We start from the raw sequence: 26207 nt of genomic DNA on the forward strand, positions 1-26207 counted from the left end.
GTTGAATTAGACTGTAGACAATGTTGAAAACGAAAGACAGTCTTACTTCCTCTTTGACCAGCATTCACTGAACAATCTGAAAATCTAAGAGTTTAACAGTCAGAATTCCTGGCCCAGAATTCTGGCACTCTGATATACAGTTATGATTGATGGTTTGATTGTAAGGGTCACATCCTCAGTCAGTCAGATTAGCATCTTCATTGGAATATTCAGAAATAATAAATATTTTTCTCATCTCTAACAGCTATAACATAACAGAAGATTAGATTCCGATTCAATTCTAATCAATTTATTTGTATAGTAATTTTAAGAATTTCCCGTTTTCTCAAAGCAGCTTTACAGAAGTATGGAAACAGAAGAGAGAGAAATATATATATACATATATAATAATAATAATAATAATAATAATAATAAGAAGAAGAAGAAGAAGAAGAAGAAGAAGAAGAAGAAGAAGAAGAAGAAGAAAAAATAAGGATAAAAATAAATAATTGAATATATCAGATTAAAGTTTAAAATGAATTTTAAAAAGATTCACTTAAAACTTAAAATACTTTATATCTATCACTATCCCTACTGAGCAAGCCGGACGGCGGCAAGGAAAATCTCCCTGAGATGATATAAGGAAGAAACCTTGAGAGGTACCAGGCTCAGAAGGGAACCCAGCCTCATTTGGGTGACACTCTACAGTAAATAGGGTAAATGTAAATAATGTCCTTTATACAACAGTTTATAAATGTGCAAGCGAGAGCTCCTGAGGAACTAATGGGTCATCGCAAACTTTGAGTTCACCACAGACCTGATTAGAAAACATTACATCAACGGTGTATCAGTGTTGTACATTCTAATAAGAATTAAAATAAATAAAACATCAATTTCATCAAGTGATTTAAAGCTTATAGTTTATATTGCTGCATCTATTGGCAAATTTTTAATACAGCTTAGTACTTTCAAAGTTAACTTTCCAAAATTTAGGTATCTCTGTCGAATTATCCATCCATTGTATATGTCACTACTAATCCACAATCAATAATTGATGTCAACAGCCTATGCAGATAAAGTTTGGGTTAAAAAAAGATTGTAAACTGTTTACAGTTATCAGCATTTCTGCAAGGGTGTCTCCTAATATGTTCTATGATCTTCATCTAAATCCAGCTTTACACTGTAAGACATTTGGCCTGATTTTGTTGTTGCATCACCCATCATAAAAGAAGTCTGGTCCTAGAGCATAGACCTAGAATGTGGTATGCTTGAAGGTGCCATTACAGTCAAAGACAGTGTCCAGGTGGTCATATATAGACACAGAAGAGTATAATAAGCAGATGAAGCAGCACAGTATCATTTGAATAATTTATCATAACTGATGTGTAGTGGTATTATGATTTAGTATGTAATGTAATGTTGTGACATGTAAAATCTCATTGGACAGCTATAATTACAGTACTGGCGAAGGAAAAACAGAACCAACGCATTTAAATAGACACGGTAATTCTTCCCAGCACACTTTTCGGTATAGTTTCGCTGACTGGTGACGTAAGAACGATGCGGAGTGTGTTTTAGATTAGTGTTTAAGGTGTCGAAGGTGTCGGGCTACTAATCAGAAGGTTGTGAGATTCAATCCCAGGTCCACCAAACTGCCATTGTTGGGCCCCTGAGCAAGGCCCTTAACCCTCAATTGCTCAGTACACATTGTACAATGTAAAATTTAACCCTGACCTAGTAAGCTATCATAAGAATATGCGTTTAATAGCGACCACAATGGGGTTCTGGATACATGCATTGATCTAAACCTATCCTTCGGAGTTTAAACCAGGAAACACCCAGGATCTAGTACTGGACCTCTCCCTCCATCTTCACTGTTTTTCTAAACACCTTTTTTGCACTGACACTTTAACTCTGGACTTGCACAGCACAGTGCCACATTATACACTCTATACACACCATACTGCACATATTGACTTTAAGGACAATCATTAAAAAACAATCCGCATTTATGCATATTTATGTATACACACAATTTTTTCACATAAATTTTCATATTTTATATAGTTTTTTATATAGTTTATACTTTGTATTTATCTATCTCCTTTTGGTTTTGGTTTTATTTAATTATTTATTTATTTTACCCCTAATTGCATTCCTTTTATGCTTAAATATGCAATACATATGCAAAAAGCATTTCACTGCATGTCGTACTATGTATGTTTGTGTATGTGACAAATAAAATTTGATTTGATTTGATTTGAAACGTGATACAGTGTACAGTCCGTGGACTGTGTCGGAGGATGTAACTACCATATATGTCTGTGGGCGGAGCTTAAACCGCGCTCACCTTTGGCCAACAGTGGAAGTGGGCGGAGTTGTCCTCGTCACTGACTATGTGCTTATTAACGTCCCCGTGTGTGTTTGTTACTTTTTAATAGTTCGACGTCTTCTAATAAGAAGCTCAGGATCTCCGTGAATCGACGTGAAAACACGGTGTGAGAAGATGAGGCTCCAGCTTGTTTTGTGCCTCTGCTTGTGGATACCTGTTGCTCAGTCGGTGAGTTGGGAGTCTTATCACTTATTCACGTGTCGGAATGATTCATTTTAACTTGTTCATTATTCATTTTATTTTTTTTAACTTGTTTTGTTTGCTTCGAGACGCGGTTTTCACACGTGGCACAGAAAGCATGGTTATGCGCTCGAGCGCAGTGTCGTTGTGTCCCTGGGAATTTTTATTGTTATGGAGTTTTTTTTTCCCCTTTTTCAATAAAGTGACTCGTGTGAATTAAGAACAGCCGTAAACTTCTATCGGGCTTTTTTTATTATTATTTTCCGTGTTACAAAGAGTCCAAGATTGTGTTTGCGTGTTAAAGGGAGGCGATACGTATAATGTACGTGAGCAGGTAAGTGTATCAGAATGGCACGCGCACATCAGCTCTCACAGGCCAAGAGCAGGATCATGATTCAAACCCTTGCACTTCCGTATTTTTCACCCTCTTTATATCTGTTACATGCCATCACTTCGTGCTGTGGATGTCACGATTGTGTTCTTGACCTTAATCTATCACTTTGTGTCCGTATATGCGTAAGGGCTCGGATATCAGATCCTCATAGGCGTGTTTGTTGGAGTCTTCTTTTATATCAGATCATCATGAGGGCCAATCTGAGATTCAGTAGAAGACAATAAATCAATCAGATTGCAGCACCGATGTCTGTTCCTTATGTGGTAAACTGCCTTGCCTTCACCTTGCAAGCATTTGCACATGACTTCTTAATCAGGAATGCTGTATGTGGAAAGTTTGAATGGCTTGGGGGCTTTTATTGATGGTTGTTGCTTACAGCCAAGCCTTAATTACCCCCCCCCCCCCATGCTTGTACACGTAAATGCCTTTTTCACAGTGTCAGCTATGTTGAGATACTAAACAAATTGCCTACCCAGATTGTCCCGCCATGGTTGTCGGGGAATGTAATTATGCTAGGCACTTTATGGTAAGAGTGTATGGCTATTTATAGAGTTACAGCCCATTTTAGTTGGATCCCTACTGCAGTTACTGTGCTGAGTTCAAGAAGTGCGCAGATTTCTGCGTTTTATGATGTCCCATACGTTTACATTTGTCTTGGGGTTAAATTGTGTAATAAAAGAATAGATACAAAAATTTTGTCGCATCAGACGCATCATTAAGACGCATCAGACTTTGCTGTGTGTGCGTTGCATGCATGCTATTGTAAACTCTTTACAATAACCGCATATGAGAGACCGGTACTTGATTGGTGACTTGTCATGGTTGAGAACAGGAACTGACTTTAGTTTTACATTGCCATTTCCTGAGGTCTTTGGTTAGCAGCTTTTTTTTGTGACAAACAGTAGCTATGTGAGGTTTTCAACAACGAACAGGCCACCTGGTCTTATCTGAAGCAAACACTGAGAAACATAAAGACAAACTGAACACACCCAGACACTCCATTATCCAGGCCATTAGTTCCTCTTGTCTGTCATTCCCTTTCAGCGTGTTTGGATTTTTTTTTGGCTGCTAGGATTGGTTTTTCTTAGTTGTTATGAAAGTGGAGACTATTTTAGAATGAGAAACATTTTACGAGGCTCTGGTATGAAAGTGAAGCTTATACACCCATTTGTTCTGATGAGTATGTAATTCCACGACAGTGGCTTTTTTTACTCTAAATATATATATGTACGTGTGTGTGTGTGTGTTCCCTATATCTGTCCCGTGATCACTTTGAACTTCCTAAATACTGATTTTACTGAAGTCAGCAAACTTGAAACTATTGTGGAGGATACTTTGTTTGGACATGTTCATTTTGTACAAATCCTTAAAATTCCAGTTTATTACATATTTGATGGTGTCTTCTTGAACCTCCTGTTTGTCAGACACAACCCAAATAACACTTTTCTTACCTGGGTATGTGCTTTTGGTTTTTCTGTGGTTGCTGTCATAACAAAGTAATTGCTATGACTACAGAATAGTTCACATGGTCTTGTCATGTTGCCTGACTCACCGGGTCCATGTCTGAGAGCTCTTCCCTCTCACACACGCGCACACACACACACAGGAGACTTTAATGCATGTCTTTATTTGAAGGAAAATCTTTTGTTGCTGTTTGTGAAGCAGCAAATCACACCCTTTAACTACAGCGATGTGATGCTCTGTATTTGTATAAAGCCTTTTCAGATGTGGTATAATCCCATTCCCCCCAAAAAAAAAGGTGGTACAGTGTAATCTCTTGGTGATTAATTAACATGACAATGAAACAGACTCCCAAGCACTCTGATGAAATGTGAGTGGATCACAATCACTTTTTTTTTGTTCTTCACACTTCTGAACTACTGTCTGCCTGTTATCACCCCATTCATTGATTGGCTGGCAGCCTTTTTGAGTCATAATTGTTTTCACCTTTCGGATAGTCCTGGTGAACGGTTTGGCTAATCCTACTTCGGAAGTGAACTTGTGCAGCTTTAAACACTGAATGACTCATCAGTACAGGGAAAGTGAAAATCCAGATTGTTAAGCAGCTAACAAAAGGCTAAATCATATGTATAATAAGAGCTCTGAATTACAAAGACCTAAATTGGAGCCTCTTTCTTAAAAGCTATGGTGTGTGATTGTAGACTTTAAGCTTTGGAACTCTTTGATAATCTGCTATCCTGAGAATTGCATATGCAACCGAAGTTTGTCCTTTATTTTTTTTGCAATAACATTCTTCCAAAGCTCATCACAAATCACATGTCTGGACATATCCTGCATGTATTATTGGACAAATAAACGCTTCATTGTGCTGTGCAGTCCCATGTCTTGGTTACCAAGGAACCTAAGTGAATAGGGTAGAAAATGGTACTTGGTGTATGGTAGTGATGTGCTCTTGGACAGTTAGATAGCCAAGTCTATTAATAAGGGAAATTATTATAAGAACGTATAGCATATTTGTGGTCATTGTTAAGTTAGTACATCCATTGACACCATTTCACAGAAGACTTGTTCCAATTTTTATTTCCCATTATTATGTTTCACTACAAGCATAACCTACTAGCAGGGTTATCTGTCTTCCAGGCAGATTAGTTAATTTAAAACAATTATGCCGATGTGTGTAGTGCAAAGCGCGGTATGATTCGGAACATGTTGCTCATGCTGTAATTACTGCATTGACGCCAACCTAAAGGACCTTAAATATGCATGCTGAATAAAATATTTGTTGTACATGAGTAAGAAGTAGGGGATATTCTTTCTGGTTGGGGAACCCACTCATCAACCTTGAATTGCATAGCTTAAATATTATTTTTACTGCTATTGTCTAATCCACACACATTTTGTCCATCATGCCCTTCCAGTAAGGATAATGTACCTTTTTGTGGTGTTCGAGGAAAATCCCAGCTCTGAATTCCAGTCATCGATATGTCTCAGCCTGTTTTTTAAAAGACTGAAAGCGCAAGCCTTACCGGTTACCGGAGCACAGCCACTGAATGCAAGCCATTTTTTTCCCATGCATATTACTTGGTGAGCTTGTGTCACACCCAGCTTGTGCAAGATGTTTTCATGCTCTTTACAGTTCACTAAGCAGCCTAAGCTTGTGTGACATTTACAGGTGTGCATCATGCGTTTGATGTGTTTTTTTTTCTCTCTCTTATTATTCTTAACCATTGTCCTGGATCATCAGTGTGAACAGACAGGTCTTGAGAGATGGAATGTTGCAGGGAAAAAATGTCCAGCAATGGTGTATATGAAAGCTGTCATTTTGTGTAATAGGTCCACTTGAGTAAAGTATTTGTTTTAACGAGGCATTTCTCATAAATCATTGAGCTCACCAGCAGCTTATTATTTGATGAATCGTCAATGAGTTTAGCATTCTAATAAGTGTTTGTTTGTTTGCTGCAGTCACTACTAATTCATTTCTTTGTTTTAATTAGTATTTTTGTGTTTGGCTTAGAATACCACCAAATTAGATAGGTGCTGAAAGCTTCTTGTCAGTGTTTTTCACTATAACTTCAACCCCCACATTCCACAAGTGCCAGTGTGTGTGTAGGGTGGTCAAGTGAAGTCTGTACTCGCAGTGTTTTGATAAAAATAAATATGAATAACATACTCTAATCATCTCGAAAATTTTAGAATAGCACAACATTATGTTCATTAAATGGAAGTCTGAAGTGATTTCAAATGACCTTTATTACTTTGTGCTGTTGTTGAACTCTGTTCAGTGAAATGTTTCTTTTACCTCTGTTTTCTATGGAGTAAAAAAGTTTTGGGATTCACATGTAGTCAGTAAAACGGGCCAGCTTGCGAGGAACATTTGATATTCGAACGTAAACTGGTCAGGACTTCCTTTTGACGCCTGGCCTGAGAATGGCCTGTGTTTATATAGGCCTTGTCATGACCATAGAGGAGGGATTAAAGCAATGCTGTGCGTACCAAGCGGTGAAAGATAACGTCACGTCTGTCGGACGTGTTGGCTGAAATCTTCCAGACGCTGCTGGAGTCATGTTAGTGTTCTGTCTATTGGAGCATGACCGCATGGCCCTGAACTCCTTGATGTGTGGTAAAAAAAAAAAAAACTTAACATTTTATTTAATATGTTAAATTTTCCTCAAGATTTCAGTATTGGGAAAAAAAGTTTCTTTTAGAACATTGATATACTTTTCTTCACTGTTTGCCCTTTGAGTTTTTTAAAGGAGGGAATTAGTAAAAATTGCTTGTCTTGTGGGATGCCGGCATGTGTGTGGTTCCTATCCACACATGTTGTTGCATGCTTATGTATGTTATAGTGTCATGGGTTGAATTCAGGGAAAACAGACTTTTTGGCAGAACACAAAGTCTGGCTGACTTTAGTGATCTCAGGAAATCAGCACATTGTGTGAAATGTATCTGCCCCCACACTTTTCCCTGAATAGTGCTGAACTTAACCCAGGGCTGAGGAGACTTATAGAGGTGGGATGTCACACGTGTATGCGAGTGTAGAGGGCAGACACCTACACTGGCCCTGGGCTATTTATACATGGCATCAGCTTCCAGACAACTCCACACTGCCACAGTAAAGAAGGAACTTCTTTTACTCGTTTACTGTAATCGGAATAACTGTTTACTGTAATTCAGTTCAGCCCAGTCACGATCTACGTGATAGCCTTGTACTGTTAATCACACTCACAGAATTACTCAGAGTAAATATCATGTACGTCAGTGCTTTGAGACAAGTACATACAACTAACTGTTGCTTAATGTCAGACACTGAACCCGGCCAGTCGATTTGCATTCAAATGACAATGGAGTATCTTTACGTCATTGTAATGAAAAAGGCTGCATGAGTTGTTTAAGGCACACAAATGCTTTTTTGTTTTCAGAGTTTTGTTCTTCGATATAAAAATGCCCGCACTAAATGGCCTCCACCGACCAAAACCTGTTAAGTCTTTAGTGGAGTACTAGGATAAGCATTGCCTGGGGACTACTAGAACACCCCATGGTTAAGACTTTTAATTGTATAGCCGTACAGCTGTTGGGGCTTGTTAGCTGACCAAAGTAGATTTAGATGAAACTTGAACTTCGGTGCCAAATGGTAGCAGGAGGATGGAATATAGACTAGCTTTACTACCTCATGAAAGATTTTTATGTGGTGTGGCGTTGTTGTTTTTTGTGGATCAGCCAAAAGCACCTGAAGTATGCATTTTTGTAATGTGAAGCTGCCCTACTGGCCTCCATTGTGATTGGCCAGTGGGCTGAAACTTTGTGTAAAGTTATAGCCTGAGGCCTGTGGCTCAGTGACTTAGTGCAGACTTACTTTTCAAGTGCGGGTCACTTGAGTAGATGTAATATGATTGAACTCAAGCTTCTCAGTGAGTCTTACGAGTTTGGAGCAGTTTTTTTTTTTTTTTTGGAGATGTGGGGTCTGCCTTTTAATTTTTATTATTATTTTTTAATAGTAGTGAAAATCACACCTAACTTTAGTTATTATTCTGTTTAACTGGTTACTTTTGCATGCAAATGCTTACGCTTGGATGTAGTTGTCCCGTTATTGTAATTTATAGGAACCTCTATGGCTTCAACAAATAGCCAGCATAGTATTGTGTACACAATAAAATAATAGTATAATGTTTGAGTGGTTAGTTGGGAAGTATATATTAATTTAGTCTGTCTGTGCTGATGGGGCTGGATTTTTTTTTTCTTCTAAAGGGTTGTTTACAAAACGTTTGAGCACCTTTTTTAGACTTTCAGTAAGAGTGGGTTTTCTTTATTGTATTAGCTGACATGTATTACTTTGTAAACTTCCTCTAGGGGAAAAGTTAAAAATGAGTTTCATGTCTATACCTTGTCCTTCACCAGGCTACCTTAGCGTACAACCCTACATTCAGACGGCTTAAATTCTAGCCAGAGAATACTTTTTATATTAAGGCTATTCATGTATTTGGTTTCAGGGACACAGGCAGCAGGTTGTCCTTTTTTGCTTTAGACAAGCTGCTTGTTTGACAGTGAAGGGTTTTTCTTTTCTCATATTGAATCACCATCTGTACCTGCCCCTTTTGTTTTCTGCTCAGCTTTTTAATTACTGCACATAAAAACATAACTAGAATTTCAACTCCCTTTTGTAATACCTCTCATCTATGATGGTGTCTTCTGAACATCGCCTGAACTTTCCCAACCTTTTTAAAAATCAGTTGAAGCTGCTGTACAGGAAAACAGTCGGTGAGATTGTTTCCTGTGATCTGGACTGCAGATCCACATTAGTTAACCATCAACTGTTTTTATTGTCTTACTCCACACTTTCCTTGAATGCAAACAAATCACGAGCCATTGAGTAGAGACTTAACAGCTTCGTTTAATGTAGGCATAACTGCAGGGACACAATATCCTACACAGAGAGGAACAGTTTTATGTGGTATTAACACTGAGTGAACAACTGCTGGCAGACCGCTTTAGCTAAACTGGCTCCATGGTGTCTATGGCTCATATTAAGCAATAGGGTTTGAGGGGTCAAAGGGCACAAAGCGTCATATAAAGCTACAGGGACCGAGGCTTTAGGTGTTCATTTTGGGAGCCTTTTATATCAGAATATTTTGAGAATATGTACTTGCATGTGCTGGTTTAAAAAAATCTCTTATCAGTATGCATGAACCTGTTTTGTCAGAAATCAACTGACTATAAGTGTAGTGGAAAGTAAAATCTAATAACATTACTACAAATGAAACTTGTATGCTGTCATACATGTAAGATATATTGCCAAATATGTGGACACCTGATGATCACACCTGTATTTGGTTCTTTCCTAAAATGTTGCCACATATTTGAGACACCGTGTATGTTGCGATGTGTTTGCTGGATCTATGGGGCCCTGTTTTAGCATGACAATGCCCATGTGCACAAAGCACGGTGCATAAACATAATTTGCTAACAATGTGGGTGATTTTAAGTGGCCTGTGCAGATCCCTGACCTCAACCCCAGTCTGTGAACACCTTTTTGGGATGAACTAAATGCTGACTGCTTGCCAATGTCAGTTCTTTGACCACACTAATGCTATTGTGGTTGAATTAAAAAAAAAAAAAACACATTACAAAATGCATTCCCTGTGGAGTGGAATTTACAAAATGATGATTATATCTGGAACGGGATGTTCAGAAACTACATGTTTGTGATTGGTCAGATGTGTCTATCCTTTTGGCCATATAGTGTGTGTGTGTGTGTGTGTGTGTGTGTGTGTGTGTATAGAAAAGATTTCAAAGATGTATGATGGGGAAAGAAAAGACAAACTACCGTGGTTGTAATGTGAATCTATGAGGAACCTAAGCTTAACATTGTCTTTATTTCTTTCCTCAGTTTGGAGTTCATGCACCAGAAGATCAAGATGGATCAGGAGATGATGAGTTCTCTGGGTCAGGGTCAGGATCAGGAGATTTTGGTAGGAGATGTATTGCTTCTTACATGGTTGGACTGTGACATCGTACGCAGAGCATATCTCATAACCTATGTCAGCCTAATGAATTAGTGTAGATTATCACAGATAACAGCTTAGTGTAGTCTTTTATATCTAGTCTCTCTCTCTCTCTCTTATACAGTGAACGTACATTAGTTGTAATACTAACTTTAATTCTTTGTTTTAATATTTTAGAAATCTGGTTCTCTGAACCTGAAGTGACATACCAAGCAAATCCTAACACTACAAAGACACCCTGGATCACAGATGCCCCTGTTAATCTTCCAGAACATTCAGTTACCCCGTTTGTCAATCCTGACACTGAGACTGAAACATCTGACCATGTCTCTGAAGCTCTTTTGCCACACACCACCCAAATCATGGAGACTCAACCATCTCTGTTCATCAGCAAATCATTTGGCTCAGTGGAAGATCAGAAAGGTGAGACCACAGCAATCAGCACTGTGGCACCACAGCCAGAGACCACTGTACCTCCGGCTGTGAAAGTACCAGTGGTACCTACGCAAGAGGACGAATACACGACTGCAGCCAAAGAGGAGGAGGACACCACAGAATCCTCCGTCACCGAACAAGAGATAGAAGAAACCACAGTTGTTGAATCTGTGTCTGTGACGACTGCACCACCTGATATGGAGACCACACCACTCCTTCTGAGCACAGCATCACCTAGTGATTTAGCTGATACTGAAGCTTCGGGTGATTCTGTTGAAGTCACTACTGTTCAAGGCATTGGTGAAGATTTTAGTGAAACTAACATAATTCCAGAGGACCGTGAACATGTGGGGAAACCAAGATTGGTAAGAGGACTTGAATTGTATTGATATTTTGTATTATTTAACATATCTAGAGGGTAATTTCATAAGTTACTTGTAGTTTAATGTTAATACTATATATAGCCTTACAATTAGGAAAAAAATCTTTCCACAAGAAAATCCATCTCACACCAATGTTTTGTTTTTTGGCAGAATGATCATGACTTTGAATTCGAAAATGAAATCCAGACGGTATTAAACTCAGACGTTTCTGGGTCTGGGTCTGATTTTGCTCGAGGCAGTGCTTCCGACAACGATAGCTTACTGGAAAGGAAAGAGGTCCTTGCAGGTATGCATTATATTAACAATGCCATATTGTTCCAATATTGTGTTTTGGTATTTGGGTCCAGTGGAACATGCTGCCTTGTTCAGCTTATGGTAACCTTAATTTATAATGCATGAGTCAGTTCATTTGCTCATTCAACATTTATTCCATACTTCCATCCGGTGTCATAATACACAATTAAATTTAAGACGATGAGGTCATTTGAATGGAATGATCTTTTCCATTAGACTGATCATTTCCATGTTGTATTCACAGGTGTCATTGCGGGAGGTGTGGTGGGCTTGGCTTTTGCCATCATGCTTGTTGCTCTCATGGTGTACCGCATGAAGAAGAAGGATGAGGGAAGTTATTCACTAGACGAGCACAAACATCCCAATGGAGGCTACCAGAAACCACAGAAACAGGAAGAGTTTCTGGCATAAAGACTCCTTTAAACGTACTATCTCTGTCTCTCTTTATTCTGTGCTTGACTGCCACTTCTCAACTCGTCAGATTCCTATCCTTGGTGACCCATTTTTTGTTTTGGTTTTATATCCACGTTGGATTCGCAATACATCGGATTTGTGCCAGAAACGGTTAGTTGATCTTCAGGAAAGGTTCACTTGTGTTTTCTGTGGGTTTTTTCCTGCTACTAAAGGATTATCACACTGTGGATTGAGACTGTTCTCATGAGCCCTAGTTATGAGTTACAGACTGCGGATTTTTTTTTTGTATAAATGTATTAAAAAAAGGGTTCTGCTTTCTGCCAGTGCTGTGAAACCACAGTAAACATGAACCCAGCTTCTCATTTCCAATGTGCCTTATTTCCTGTTCCAGCAAACTGAAGTGCACACTGTGCAGCAGCGAGAGAGCTCACCTCCTCCAGTTGTTTGTTGCTGTGGTAACAGATAGTTGCCATAGGGACAGAAAACATGGATTGCACTTTTGACATGCAAACATTTACAATCACTGTTTGCTTGGAACTGTTAATGTTTCTGCTTGGCCTGGACATGCTTACTTTCACTCGTTGAAAACAACTTTCACTTGTTGTTTTATCACGCGTGTTGAAGGAGAGGTGCTTCACCGTGACGAGTGGGATTCCATTCAATTTCCTCCTTTTTTTGTACTTGCTCTGAAGATGGCGTGCAAGAACCAGCCATGCAAAATTGGTATTGGGGAAACTGTATAAATAATTGTTGATGGGATGTGACTGTATTACACAATATTGCTCTATTTTCTGGAAAGCTAAATGTGTTGTGACATTCTGTGTCCCCTGAATTCTCAAATATACTGTATGAAATTTTACAAGTGCAGTCTTTTCTTTGTGACTCCAGCTCTTTGTACATATGCTAGTGGACCAAATCTACAGATTGAATACCTTTTCCGAGATAGATGGCTAATGTATATTACCAGGTCATATGAGGCCTACTTGTATAAGTGCATACATGCTTCTCTGTTTTTAGTTATCACTTGTATTAAAGGACTTCTCGGCTGCGACAAGCTTTCTGAAAGGCATCATAATGCAACTTATTTGCTCATGTTCACCCCTAACTCTGCCTAAACAATAGTTCTGAAAGAAACGTTATATTGGCTTCCTGGACAATACCAAGCTTTGTGCATTAAATCAGTTTTCTAAATGATGTCATTAAATAAGAAAATATTTTATTAAACCTGTTCCTTTGTGTAAATGCTAATCTTACTTGCCATGGATTTAGCTGCTTATAATGGCCGAGCAGAGTAAAGACGTATTACTACTAAAGTTTCATGCTCTGTGTGTATTACTGAACCTGCGCGTGCCATGTGATCTGTACAGCTTTCTTTTGTTTTCACCTTTTTAAGTTGTTAGTATTTTTTATTTTTTTTTTTTTATTTTACAAATGGACAAATGTGTTTTGATTCTTTGGGTACCATATTCCAGGCTTCAGGTTAGCTCACCTATTTGTCCATAATGGAATTTTTGAAAGAGGAAGTGGCAAAAGTGTGTGTGAAAGTACACTTGCGGTAGAGTGAACCGCTTGTGCCTTCGCAGAATGGCTGGCCACGCCTCAGAGAGAGCTACCTTTGTGTTTTGTTGCTGTGCAAAAGAAAATTAGACCTACTTATGTCATAGTTTGTACAAATCTCTCTATTTATTATTCACAGTTGTTTTCTATGTTTAATAAAAGGGAGTCCATTTTCAGCATTGTGTAACTTGGAGTTTGTTCTGTGCAGCTGAATGAGAGAATCTGTCTTGTATGTTTAGTAAAAAGAGGATCAGAGACCTTTTAGTATATAACTTTTTTTGTTAGCTTATGGCTTCATGTTCCAATCATGTTAATAACTTTGTCCTGATAACCGTGACACACCTGTACTTTACTGCAATTTAATGTTGGTGAGTCAGACATGATCTTTGTAAGTGACTTTTTGCAACATGTACAAGGCTGAAATGAATGACGCTGATTTAGAATGATGTTCCACGTCAGGCTACTCACTGTACGTAAACAACTTAACGGACGCGTCAGGTCATGCTTGAATGAGTCATTTACCAGTGGAAATGATTTAAGCACCTCTGGCACTCGCTTCTTGTTATAACGTGTAGAGACCAGCTAGCCAGAGAGTTACAACATATAGACTGAATAGGACAATGTCTTTGTACATAGATCTTTCGGTTATTGTGGTGCCTTTTATGTTTTAATTGAGTGAATAACGAGTGGTGAGATTATACACACCAATAAGGACTCCAGCTTATTACAGTCTTATATCTTCTGTAACGTGTATCAAGAAACAGTATTTCAACCAGACATTTACCTGAGAATCTAATGCAGACATGTATTTTGCTTCAGGATACTGGCTCATGGAAGACTGAACTTTCAAACCCTTTGAGATTATGTTGAGAAATGTGTACAAAAGACATTGGACACTTCAGAGCTTAATAAAGTACTGACTTGTATCACATCTAAGCCTTATGTTTTAACACGGATTTATTTAAGCACTTTCAAATTTGCTTTTTGTTGAAAACTTTTATTTACTGCCAATTATTTTAAATTCAACGCTCCTAAAGTCGCTGGGTTTAACCATGACACCGCTGTGTAGGCGTATCACTACCGGTTACCTGAAGCATGTAAAGATTGGGAACTGAAAAGGTGTGTGATTGAAGATAAAGCACTGGCATGTCAAGACTAGTCACAGAATGCCAAGGAAGCTGTTCCTTCTTTCCAGATAGTTCTGCTCCATCTCATCACAGTATGACTAATTTCCCCTTGGGTGCTGTAGGCCTGTGGGCTACTGCTTTAACTGAGGAGAAAAGCCAAATACAGAGAGAGAAAACAAGAGCACGCTTTCACAAAGACCCCACACATTGCTAAAAGCCCATCAAGCTGTGGGATGCTTGAGACGAAAGCGTCAGAGGAGGAAGTGCATATTTTTTTTCAAAGCCCTTGCAGACTTTCATGTGTACGACGAAATGTTTCGACTGACAATCTCTCAACCATTTATCAGATGACAGCTGGGCTTCAGTAGGCAAAACACAGCATAAACATTCTATTATCTGTCCAACTCCACACTCCTCTGGCTCCTGATAGACTCCATATGGACTGCACAGAGAATAAAAAAAGACTACTTCCTGTCATCACTAGTGCGGACAGAATTGTTATTGCTTTTGGGAATGAATAAAACTTTCAATGATGAAAAAAATGAGGTCACTAAGCTTAGAAAAAAAATAGTGGATGTAAGATATCTGGATTTACATACTATTGTACAGTTGTACTTCAAGTGCTTTCAAACAATAACCAAGTAAGTGCCAAGTCCATGCTTCACTATAGCTCTTCCCATTGTTTCATTGCTCTGGAATTGGTACGAGCCTGCATCAGCTCTGAAGAGAAATATGTAGCAACTTGAATTTTTGTAAACTGTCACTTCCATTACAGTTGCTGTTAAGAGCTGTTGGAACACAGACTGGTTCCTGTTATCTTATCTAGATATAATCAGCTCAGACACATCATGAGGACATGAATTAAAAGCACCAGGTTGCTATGAAAAAGTGCTGTTTGGTATTACGTAGTACTCGCATCCTAACAACAAACAAACAAAGCTTGGAAAAAGGATGAAAATGGGGGTTTGTATAAGTAGTTTGTATATACAGCCATCACAAGACACAGTACATATGGAAATATAAAAATATATACAACCTAATTTATTTATTTACTGATTTCTCAGTTGTTGTTTTAGAGAGCGATTATTTATTTGTTAGCCTTACAGTTTGCCTATATGTTAAAACTTCAGTTTGTATATAACCTCTATCAACGTACTGTTCTTTGGGGAACCATAGTCTGCTGCAGGCCATGGGAAAGCCCAATACACACACACACACACGTCTGTCACATTGGCCCAAATAGACCCAGCCCAGCAGGGGCCTCCTCCTAATGAGGAGCTTGTGCGCTCTGTTTGTCGCATTAAATCGTAAAGCAGACTTTTAACCTCTCTTTATGACTTCCTTTTATCCCATACAGCATCGTAGATGCAAACCTCAAGCTCCACTGTCTACAGCAAGGCCGGTGTGTTTATATGCAGTCTGCGTGGTAATGTGGTATTGTGTGAGTCCCACACGTTTTCCTGTCAGCAAGTTGGGGATCTGTGTATCACCAGTCCATATCCTTGGTCTGGGTTGTCTGTGAATCATTGTGGCGGTTTTATGACTCATGTGTGATAGTGGTGGGCTGTGAGAGCCTTCCTGCCTTGTCATGCTTATGTTCATGAGCTACCATCACAACATGATTTTTTGATGTCTAGTTCTATTTGATATTTAATTGTATAATAACGATTCGATTTAATCTGTCAGATTCATGTGGTAAAATAGGCAGCCTTGACTTTCAGGTGATGTCTAATATTACCCTCCAAGGTAGCTGTGCCAATTACATCACTTCACTTTTCTGAGGCAGGAGAAGTAAGGTCAAGTACTGAGATGAGGTAATACAAATGAAATATATATCACAAATTCTGTGATTCTTTTGATGTGGTTTAATTATCACCATTAGACAACTAATCATAAACTGTGGTAATAAATGTACAAAAATAGCCCTAGGACTGCCACAGAGTTAACCATAAATTGCCAAAGAACTTCCGAGCTAAACACAAACCCTAAAGGGCCACAGGGCTAAAAATAAAGTACTGCTTTACATAGATTAATAAATGTTTTTATTTGCACTTCGCCTCCTCAAGACAACAGTTCCCCAGCATCATTTCACTTAGAAGTTTGGGGTTTCCTCTTTCTGTTCTTGCTGCAGCTAACTAGCTCTGCATGTTGCTATTAGCATGTAGCAAGGATAAAGAGGTTTACTGGATGAAAAGTCCTATGTAGAACCCGAAGTACTCAATAACTCATTCACTGATAAAGATGAGGATATAGAAATAATAGTAATCACTGGGTTATCATAAATTACATCTTGAGAACACATTTTTAATCTAACCTAACCTTAAAAAAGACCTGTTTTTGGTTTCAGAGCTTCCCTTTAGATTTAACTAAAATTACCAAAGATCAATCCCAGTGGTGAAGTGTAAAAAGTCATTTCTTTTATGTAGAGGTGCAATATACTTCCTTTTTTTTATCTCATTACTTTCATGTTTTCATCTTAATTATGCTTATTACACTATACTTATGCTGATTGACTCATTGGTTTAACTGTCTATTCAAAGCATTCATGCCAAGCCTATCTTGATTAACTCTCAGACGTCAGAGTTTGTGTGTATATAACACTAATCCACTCAAATAACTCTCCCACAACTGCAGCACAGCCAAGAATGGACTTGCCTAGTAACGCCTCCCAACCAGAGACATTCACTGTTCATCACACTGTTGCCTGAGGTCTTTCTGATCTGGAACAAAGGCCAGCTGAATATATTCTAATGAAATAATGCAGGAAGAATTTTCTCTGCCCTAACATATGTGTACATGTAGACCTATGAGCTGTGTGTGATAATTACTTGCCACTCTGTGGATGAGCCTTGTATAATAAAAACTGAATTTCATTATAGTATATATTTCTTGCAATAAAACATCTAAATGAAGATTCACCCACATTTATTTCTGTAAAGGACATTAAGGAAAGGAAATTAAACAGTTTTTATTCAATGTACCCTTAATGTAGTTAATGAACCAAAATAAAAATGTAAAAAGTAGGTTCAAAGAGGAATCTTAATACAAGCAAGGACAGCCTACAATTATGCCTTAAACTGTAGACACAGTGGATTTTTGTTTGGCTGAACTCATAACATATGTAATAATATTTCAGTCATTTATATAGACTTAATACATTTACAGCATTTTTTGGCAGACACGTTTATCCAGAGTGACTTACATTTATGTCATTTATACACATGAGCAATTGATTGCCCAGGAGTGGAAGCTTGGTGGCCCTGGGATTCAAAATCCCAATCTTCTGAGCAGTAAGCCAATGCCTTAATAGCTAAGCTACCCCTGTCACGTTTTGTAAAGTAGGTCTTAGCTCCAAATTTGAACAAGAAAATATGTAATATGAACTATTTTGTAGAATACTCAAAGACAAGACATACTTTTGAAGTTCCCAAGCTTTTAATGCATATAGTTCATAAATAGGTTTATGACTTGTATGTACATGAGTGTGCCATGCAGTAGATGGATGAGTGTATAGAGGTAGACAAGATTAGACAGCAAACACTTGTAAAAAGCCTGCAGGAAAACACACTGGAGAGAAAAACAAGTTCAGAAACAAGTGAAGGGAATGTGCTGAACTTTTAAGCTGTTTTTCAGCATGATTCAAAATACAGTATATGCATAAATGTATGCAATTCATTATTTCCATTAATAAAGTTGAATACATATTGGACATTTTTGAATATGTTTTATCTTAGATGTTAAGCATAACTGAATAAAGATGGTGTCCAGCATATAGTGTAGTGTGAAGTAAATCCTTACTTGTCTATGAGGAGCAGAGTTAACTAAACAATAACAGGAGATCTGTCCCACTCCTGGTATATATACATTCCACTTCCACAGTCCCACAGGAGCCATATGCCAAGCATTCTCATGTCAATTCTCTTTTTCCCTCCTATCAAACGAACATTAATATCCCTGCCAGGACTGGGGAAACTCCAAGCATCAATTTACAAACTGTCCAAGTTTACATAGCATAATACAGAACAGACAAAAGTCATTGTTTAAGTTTGTCATTCTTTTTTCTGTAGACATTTTTATTTGAAATGGTTATTATGTAACATGCAAAAGACTCTTGCAAAGCTTCAGTAAAACCACCATGTTATGCACTGATGCCATCCAGCAGCATTATGCAATAACAGACTATATGGCCAAGCGACAAGACTAGATAGACTAGAAACAAGACTATATTTTCACCTGACCATCACATCCATATGTGGGTCCTCACCAAACTGTTGCCATAACTTTGAAATTGCACAATTTTACAGGATATCTTTGTATGCTTTAGCAGTATAATTTCCATTCATTGGAATTAAAGGTCACCATACCTGTTCCAGCATGGCATTGCTCTTGCTTACAAAGCAAGCTTTGTGAAGAAGTGTTTGTCTAAGTTGGAGTTGAAGAACTCATGTATGAACACAGAGCCCTGACTTGAACCCCACTGAACATCATTGATATGAACTATAATACTGGCTACCCCCCAGACCTCCTCATCCGACATCGGTGCCTGATCTCACTAAAGCCGAAAGAACACAAATCCGCACAGCAAAACTCCATAATCTAGTGGAAATCCTTCCCAGAAGAACGGAGTGTAATATAACAGAAAAAGAGGATTAAATCTGGAATGGGATGTTCAACAAGCATATTAGGTGTCACGTGTCCACAAACATTTGTTCATATAGTGCAGCACTTTGTGAATGTAAACTTCAGGTGATAGATCAATAAATATACACCATATAACACTCGGAATGTGACAAAAAGGAACTCACACAGAGTGACTAACATTTTATAATAATTCAAGAAAGGTAATTAAGATTAACAGCTGCACTTTAAAGTCATTATTTTATATTTATATGTAAATATCATAATGCTGACTGGTTTGGCTGATCAGTACACATCAGTGCACATAGACTTTACAATGACTTGTGTTAATTACCCATCATAAAATTCACCCAGTTAAATCTAATTAACACAATTTTCTGCAACATGGTAACCAGAGTTTGCTCCTTTAGTTTGCTAACGAAGCTACATCATGTTTATTACTTCTGGAATATCAACAGCATGTGAGTAGACTGTAGCCTTGTAGTATGCAGAAATCTATGCACTTTGTATTCGTTTCAGTGAGTACTCAATGAAATTTACCTTAAGTAATGTTCATGTGGATTAGTCTATTTACAATAGATTTATTAATGTTTCCTTTGTTTTTTACAGCCAGTTTATACCATGCGTTATTATGAGTATGTAACATGAAGAGGCGGAGAAGAAGTATTTTGGCAAGCCCTTGAGAGAATGCAGATTTAAATCATAAAGCAGCAGGAAGAAACTTGAAAATGAGAAGATAGCCGGCTGTCTAAGACAGACAGGAAACTGCAGGTGAGGGATAAAGTTCCAAGGAGAGGAGGAGGAGGAGGAGGCGGAGGAGGAGGAGAGGAAGAAGGAGTGATGGAGAAAGGCTTTGTAGCTCAGTAATGATCAGATGTCCCTCGGCCTCATTTTCCTCTCCAACTGCCAGCCCCAGCTGGATCAAGTAGATCAAGAGGTCCTTTCACACACACACCTGGACAAACAGGCAATAAAAGTCACACAATACAATTATTAACACAATCATTTCTGCCAAAGGTCATGATACAGGTTTGAAATAAAAAGTCTAATTAGTTAGACTGTAGATGGATCACAAACTGGGTTATATCTTTCGACTAGTTTTTAATACTGAGCCGTGTTTGGAAACGTATTCATTTGCATGACCCAGGGTTCTGATGTTTCCTGCTGAGTGTCAGTTTTCCAACCACATTTAAATGTAACAGGTAAAACAAGGTGTTTCATTTCTAATATCCGTTTTCAATAGTTGCATAATATCTTTCAAGCAAAGTTCCTGCTTGTCTACTTCATTGAAAATCTGTGCCCTTACTAATTACTAAAGCCAAAAGAATTTGCTTAATAATTTGCTTAAAAATGCACAATTAGTTCTTGCAAGCCTATATAGAATTCATAGAATGATCATCTAAATGCATATCTTAAACTAGTAATTAATTTTACTTTTAATCTGGTCAGCTGGTTCCAGCACGTTGCACAGTGTTTGAACATGGGCCAGATTAATTTAATTTTGCCTAACATTTTGGAGTTACACACTTTGTCCAGATCCCATTTTTATCCTTGACTGGTGTTCACATGTCGTCATTAGACCGTGTCGCTCCTGGACCTTCCTCCTCAACCAGGGCTTTTATGGAGAAAATGCACACACAAGCCTGATTCGATCAAAAGGGAAAGGATTTCCACATCCTCACTGGCCTCCATTAACGAGCCCTGGAAATGGGCACAGGATTTATTGGTCACTTTATAGAAAGGAGTTGAGTCTGATGTTGGGTCTGCAGGCCCTTCAGCGACATGCATAAAATGCCCTCATGGCCTGAGTTATTGCACAGACCTTTTAACAGGCTATCATGTTGCAAAAAAGGCATGTGAGGCAATAATCACTTTTGGGCTTTTTCAGGGGTGATACATCTTACTGTTGCTTTATTTCTCAGGCAAACACAGTAAGAGATATGAAGGGGGGACTTAAAGGTCAACTGTATTTTGAAATAGATGTATGGCCTTTTTTCCACTTTTATGCAATTTATATCATTTATTTGATGTTATAGTGCAAAATAAATTGAAATAAAAAAAAAATGTCTGCCTAATACTTTAATGGATTTTTCATCACTGTGTTTTATTCTCTCTTATTCTTGACTGTCCCTCTTATCACCTTCCCCTTTTTTTCATCCTGCACACTGCATGCTTTCCTATGTCATAAATATCCACCCTGTTCTAATTTTAATAAACACGTATAATTAATGTTGCCATGCTTTGCTTTAACGGTGGGGGAATAGGGCTTTGAAGCAGATTGTTCTGGGTACCAGATGGCCACACTGAAAGGGTCAAAAAGAGAAAATATCAAAGGCCTTGGACTGCAATTTATTGTGTGGGCTGTGATCTCACATTGCCTCCTGAGTGAAATTTCAGTGGTGTTTTTTTTTTTTTACTGGTGTTGCCACTTCTCCACATATTCACCATTACACACTGTCTAATGAATCAACAATGTAACTGGCTGATATTTACCACATCCCTTAGCTTGCAAATTTGATTGTCTTAATGGTGTTTGCATGTGTCTTACTGTATTCATGCACATGTGTTTGTATATGTGTTTGGCTATTTGAGAAAAAAACGTGGTTGCATTAAACTTCAAATGTTTGGCATTTAAATGATTGAGCTTGGAAATAAGAGTCACTTTACCTTCAGGATTGACAGAGAGTACACCAAAAGGTTTATTTTCAGTAAAGTGAAAAGCAGCCTGAACTAAAAAAATCAAGACATCGGTAAGAGATAGTGAAGGCCAAGAGGAAACGGAAGAAACTGCTGAAACAAAGCTCTTAAAAATATACTGTAGACAAAAGGAAGTCTAGCATTTCACTGTTCATAAACATACAGTGAAAGAGTTTTTAACTACAGTGTGATTTGCAATGCAACATGCCTGACTGGAATACCACACATGTCAGCTATCATACTCCCAGAATCCACCACAAACACAGCGTCTTTCTTCTGAACACATAAACAAAAGTTTTTCCAAGCGTAATGCGTTATGGTCTTGCTTTACACAAATTTCTGCAATCCTATAAATCGCTTATTAGAAAGGACTGTGAGAAAATCGGCTCATGGTGAACTCTGTTCTACATTCTTTCCACTCTAAAACTAGAAATTTTCAGTCACACTTATTACGCATGTCCACATAAGCACAATGATGTTACATTTATTAGGTAACGAGACATGGTATTGCAGTGAGATGGCCAGACAGTGATGCAATGCTACTGCAACAACCTCCAGCACAAAAGCAGAGAACTCCACAAGGTATTATATTCAAATAACCTGGCACTTATATCAGCAACTGTCTGAAGTTCAAACTGAACCATGTACTACCAAGACATTGTCTGTGAATCTGCTTATACTTCACATAACACTCTCAGACAGTCGCTAAGACGAGGTGGAAGAATCATAGGCTGTGAGTTGGGGTATTTATAGACGGACTGCTAGATACAAAGTAAAGTATGGAGGCATGGAATGATTAATTGTTCTATATCTTTCATATTCTTAACTATTGAAAAAGGTATGAAACTGACATTTTCTGACTAACCATTTATCTACAGTGCATTCTGTCATTGTCTACTTTATGTAGAATTGTCTCTAAGCATGCATAAGACATCAAAGCTTGTGTTGGATGAGCTACAACAGCAGAAGACCACATTGGGTTACACTCAGCCAAGAGCAAGAGTCTTGGCCACTGGTTTATCAAAACTGGACAGTTGAAGATTGGAATTAAAAAGAATTTCATAAATATATTCATAAAGATTCTAAGAATGATCTCCGAGAGCTCCTAATTTAGCTTAAAGATTTCTAACTAGGAATATTAGCTTAAGAGTGATTCAGGACTGATATCGAAGCAACTCTGAGCAAGCAAATTAAAACAACTTTTATCTTAGAGAGGAGGCAGGGCTGACTCTATTGCTCAGTGTGACTCATTTTATTGAGGACTGTGATTGGTTGTCCAATAAAAAATAAAAAATAGGAGCGCTTTTAAAATATGGTCGATATAAGCCTTCACTTTGTCTCTATGTAAAGATATTTGAGGCTGTGTAGGGATTACATTCGTAAATGATCATATTAGCAATGCGCTAACGTCTGGATATATATACAGGTGCATCTCAATAAATTAGAATGTCATAGAAGAGTTCATTTATTTCAGTAATTCAACTCAAATAGTGAAACTTGTGTATTATATAAATTCAGTACATACAGACTGGCTCATATTTATCAAAAACCCACCAATCAGAAAAATAGAAAAAAACACCATTCACAAGGAGGGTAAGCCACAAACATTCATTGTCAAAGAAGCTGGCTGAGTGCTGTATCCAAGCATGTTAACAGAAAGCTGAGTGGAAGAAAAAGATGCACAACCAACCGAGAGAACCGCAGCCTTGAGAGGCTTGTCAGGCAAAATCGACTCAAGAATTTGGGTGAACTTTACAAGGAGTAGACTGAGGCTGGTGTCAGGGCATCAAGAGCCACCACACATAGACGTGTCAAGGAATTTGGCTACAGTTGTCGTATTCCTCTTGTTAACCCACTCCTGAACTACAGAGGCATCTTAGCTGGGCTAAGGAGAAGTAGAACTGGACTGTTGCCCAGTGGTCCAAAGTCCTCTTTTCAGATGAGAGCAAGTTTTGTATTTCATTTGGAAACCAAGGTCCTAGAGTCTGGAGGAAGGGTGGAGGAGGTCATAGCCGAAGTTGCTTGAAGTCCAGTGTTAAGTTTCCACAGTCTGTGATGATTTGGGGTGCAATGTCATCTGCTGGTGTTGGTCCACTGTGTTTTTTAAAAACCAAAGTCACTGCACTCGTTTACTAAGAACTTTTAGAGCATTTCATGCCTCCTTCTGCTGACCAGCTTTTGAAAGATGCTGATTTCATTTTCCAGGCGGATTTGGCACCTACCCACATTGCCAAAAGCACCAAAAGTTGGTTAAACGACCATGGTGTTGGTGTGTCTGACTGGCCAGTAAACTCATCAGACCCATAGAGAATCTATGGGGTATTGTCAAGAGGAAAATAAGAAACAAGAGAACAAAAAATGCAGAAGAGCTGAAGTCCACTGTCAATGAAACCTGGGCTTCTATACCACCTCAGCAGTGCCACAGACTGATCACATCATTGCCATGCCGAATTGAGGCAGTAATTAAAGCAAAAGGAGCTCCAACCAAGTATTGAGTACATATACTGAAAATTAACATACTTTGCAGAAGGCCAACAATTCACTAAAAATGTCTTTTAATTGGTTTAATAAAGTATTCTAATCTTTTGAGATAGTTAAGTAGTGGGTTTTTGTTAAATGTGAGCCAAAATCGTCACAATTAAAAGAACCATAGACTTAAGACCTGTGAATTTATATTCAACTTTATTTGAGTTGAATTACTGAAATAAATGAGCTTTTGTGGCATATCTGCGCTGTGTTGAAGATGCTATCTCTAATATCATTAGTCACAAAAATAATCCTTCCATGATCTATTCTGTAGCATTTTATTAACTCCCTATCATTATTAAATATTGTGTTCAACACATTTCTTCTCTCTCTTCACCTTTCGGCCATTTCCCCTCAGCTAAAGAGACTCTTAAGCCTCTAAAGAAAGTCCTCCTCACTACTCCTGAACATTTTTTGACCATAGGAGTTTTTCGAAGGGTTAAGATGCTTTATGAATAACTTTTTATCTTCTCTTTGATTTTAAAGGGAAACTACCAGATTTCTAAGAACTTTCTTAGAAAAGTCACTAGAATCAACTCTTTGCACGAAATATTTTCATGAATATGGGCCCAAGTCTTATTTCCAGACTGTCCGATTTCAGTAAGTCTATATATATATACAGTCAATATAGAACACTATATACTGCACAGTGCCAATGTAAAGTGTAGGTTGTGATTGCTAAAGAAAGAACCAGACTTTAATAGAGTGGAAGGGTTTCCACATACATACAATCAGCATAATCCACTTTATCACATAGGCAAATAGATTTGAGGATATATTTTTAGATCCTTTATAGTGCAATTACATGACAAATATGCAAATTTCAGTGTGGGATTTCAGATATACACAATAAGCTTCTTTTATTTAATAAGAAATATAATAACCCAAGTTTTTAAAACCTGGATACCAAATCTCTAAAGCTCTTTTTTGTCAGGTACCAAAGCACCAACATCACCTGATGTGAACGTGATTCACATTTACAGCATTTGGCAGATGCCCTTATCCAGAGCCACTTACATTATCTCATTTTTATACAACTGAGCAATTGAGGGTTTAAAGGCCTTGCTCAGGGGCCCAACAGTGGCAGCTTGGTGGACCTCGGATCAAACTCACAACCTTCCGATTGGCAGCCCAACACCTTAACCACTACAACATGCCCTTTTGATACATTTCTATTTATGTATAAATAAATTCATGGGTTATAAGGGCGGATCCATCGAAGGCAGGTTAGAATGAAGTTTAGAGACATGATGCCGCCTTCAGAGGCAGAGAATGGCTGGAATGTGTGTGTGTGTGTGTGTGTGTGTGTGTGTGTGTGTGTGTGTGTGTGTGTGTGTGTGTGTGTGTGTGTGTGTGTGTGTGTGTGTGTGTGTGTGTGTGTGTGTGTGTGTGTGTGTGTGTGTGTGTGTGTGCATTTTAGATTAGAGGCACTGTATCCCCTTCCACAAACTTTCAAGCACCGCCAGCACTGAAGCAGAGATGAAAATGGAATGTAGAAGCTCAGAATAACGCTTTCCTAAGATCACACACACACACACAAACACACACACACACACACACACACACACACACACACACACACACACACAAACACACACACAAAACTTCTAAGTAGGACCCTTTTAAGAAACCTAAAACTCTTAACTATTTAAGGAACCTAAGGAATAGTTTTTTAACAGTATTAACAGATATAATCTTATACAATTTGCAGACAGACTACATTCATGTGGT

General features: G+C 38.2%; 1 protein-coding gene across 1 annotated transcript; it reads left to right on the plus strand.

Annotated features, from left to right (window-relative positions):
- Positions 1 to 2339: 2339 nt before the first annotated feature.
- Positions 2340 to 13664, plus strand: LOC113659602 (syndecan-1). The gene is made up of 5 exons (XM_027172508.2): positions 2340 to 2539; positions 10291 to 10372; positions 10583 to 11205; positions 11374 to 11509; positions 11762 to 13664. The coding sequence occupies exons 1-5, from the start codon at positions 2486 to 2488 to the stop codon at positions 11926 to 11928; spliced, it is 1062 nt and encodes a 353-aa protein (XP_027028309.1). The 5' UTR covers positions 2340 to 2485; the 3' UTR covers positions 11929 to 13664.
- The last annotated feature ends 12543 nt before the right edge of the window (positions 13665 to 26207 follow it).

Source organism: Tachysurus fulvidraco, chromosome 12 (assembly GCF_022655615.1).
Source record: "Tachysurus fulvidraco isolate hzauxx_2018 chromosome 12, HZAU_PFXX_2.0, whole genome shotgun sequence".
NCBI lineage: Eukaryota > Metazoa > Chordata > Actinopteri > Siluriformes > Bagridae > Tachysurus > Tachysurus fulvidraco.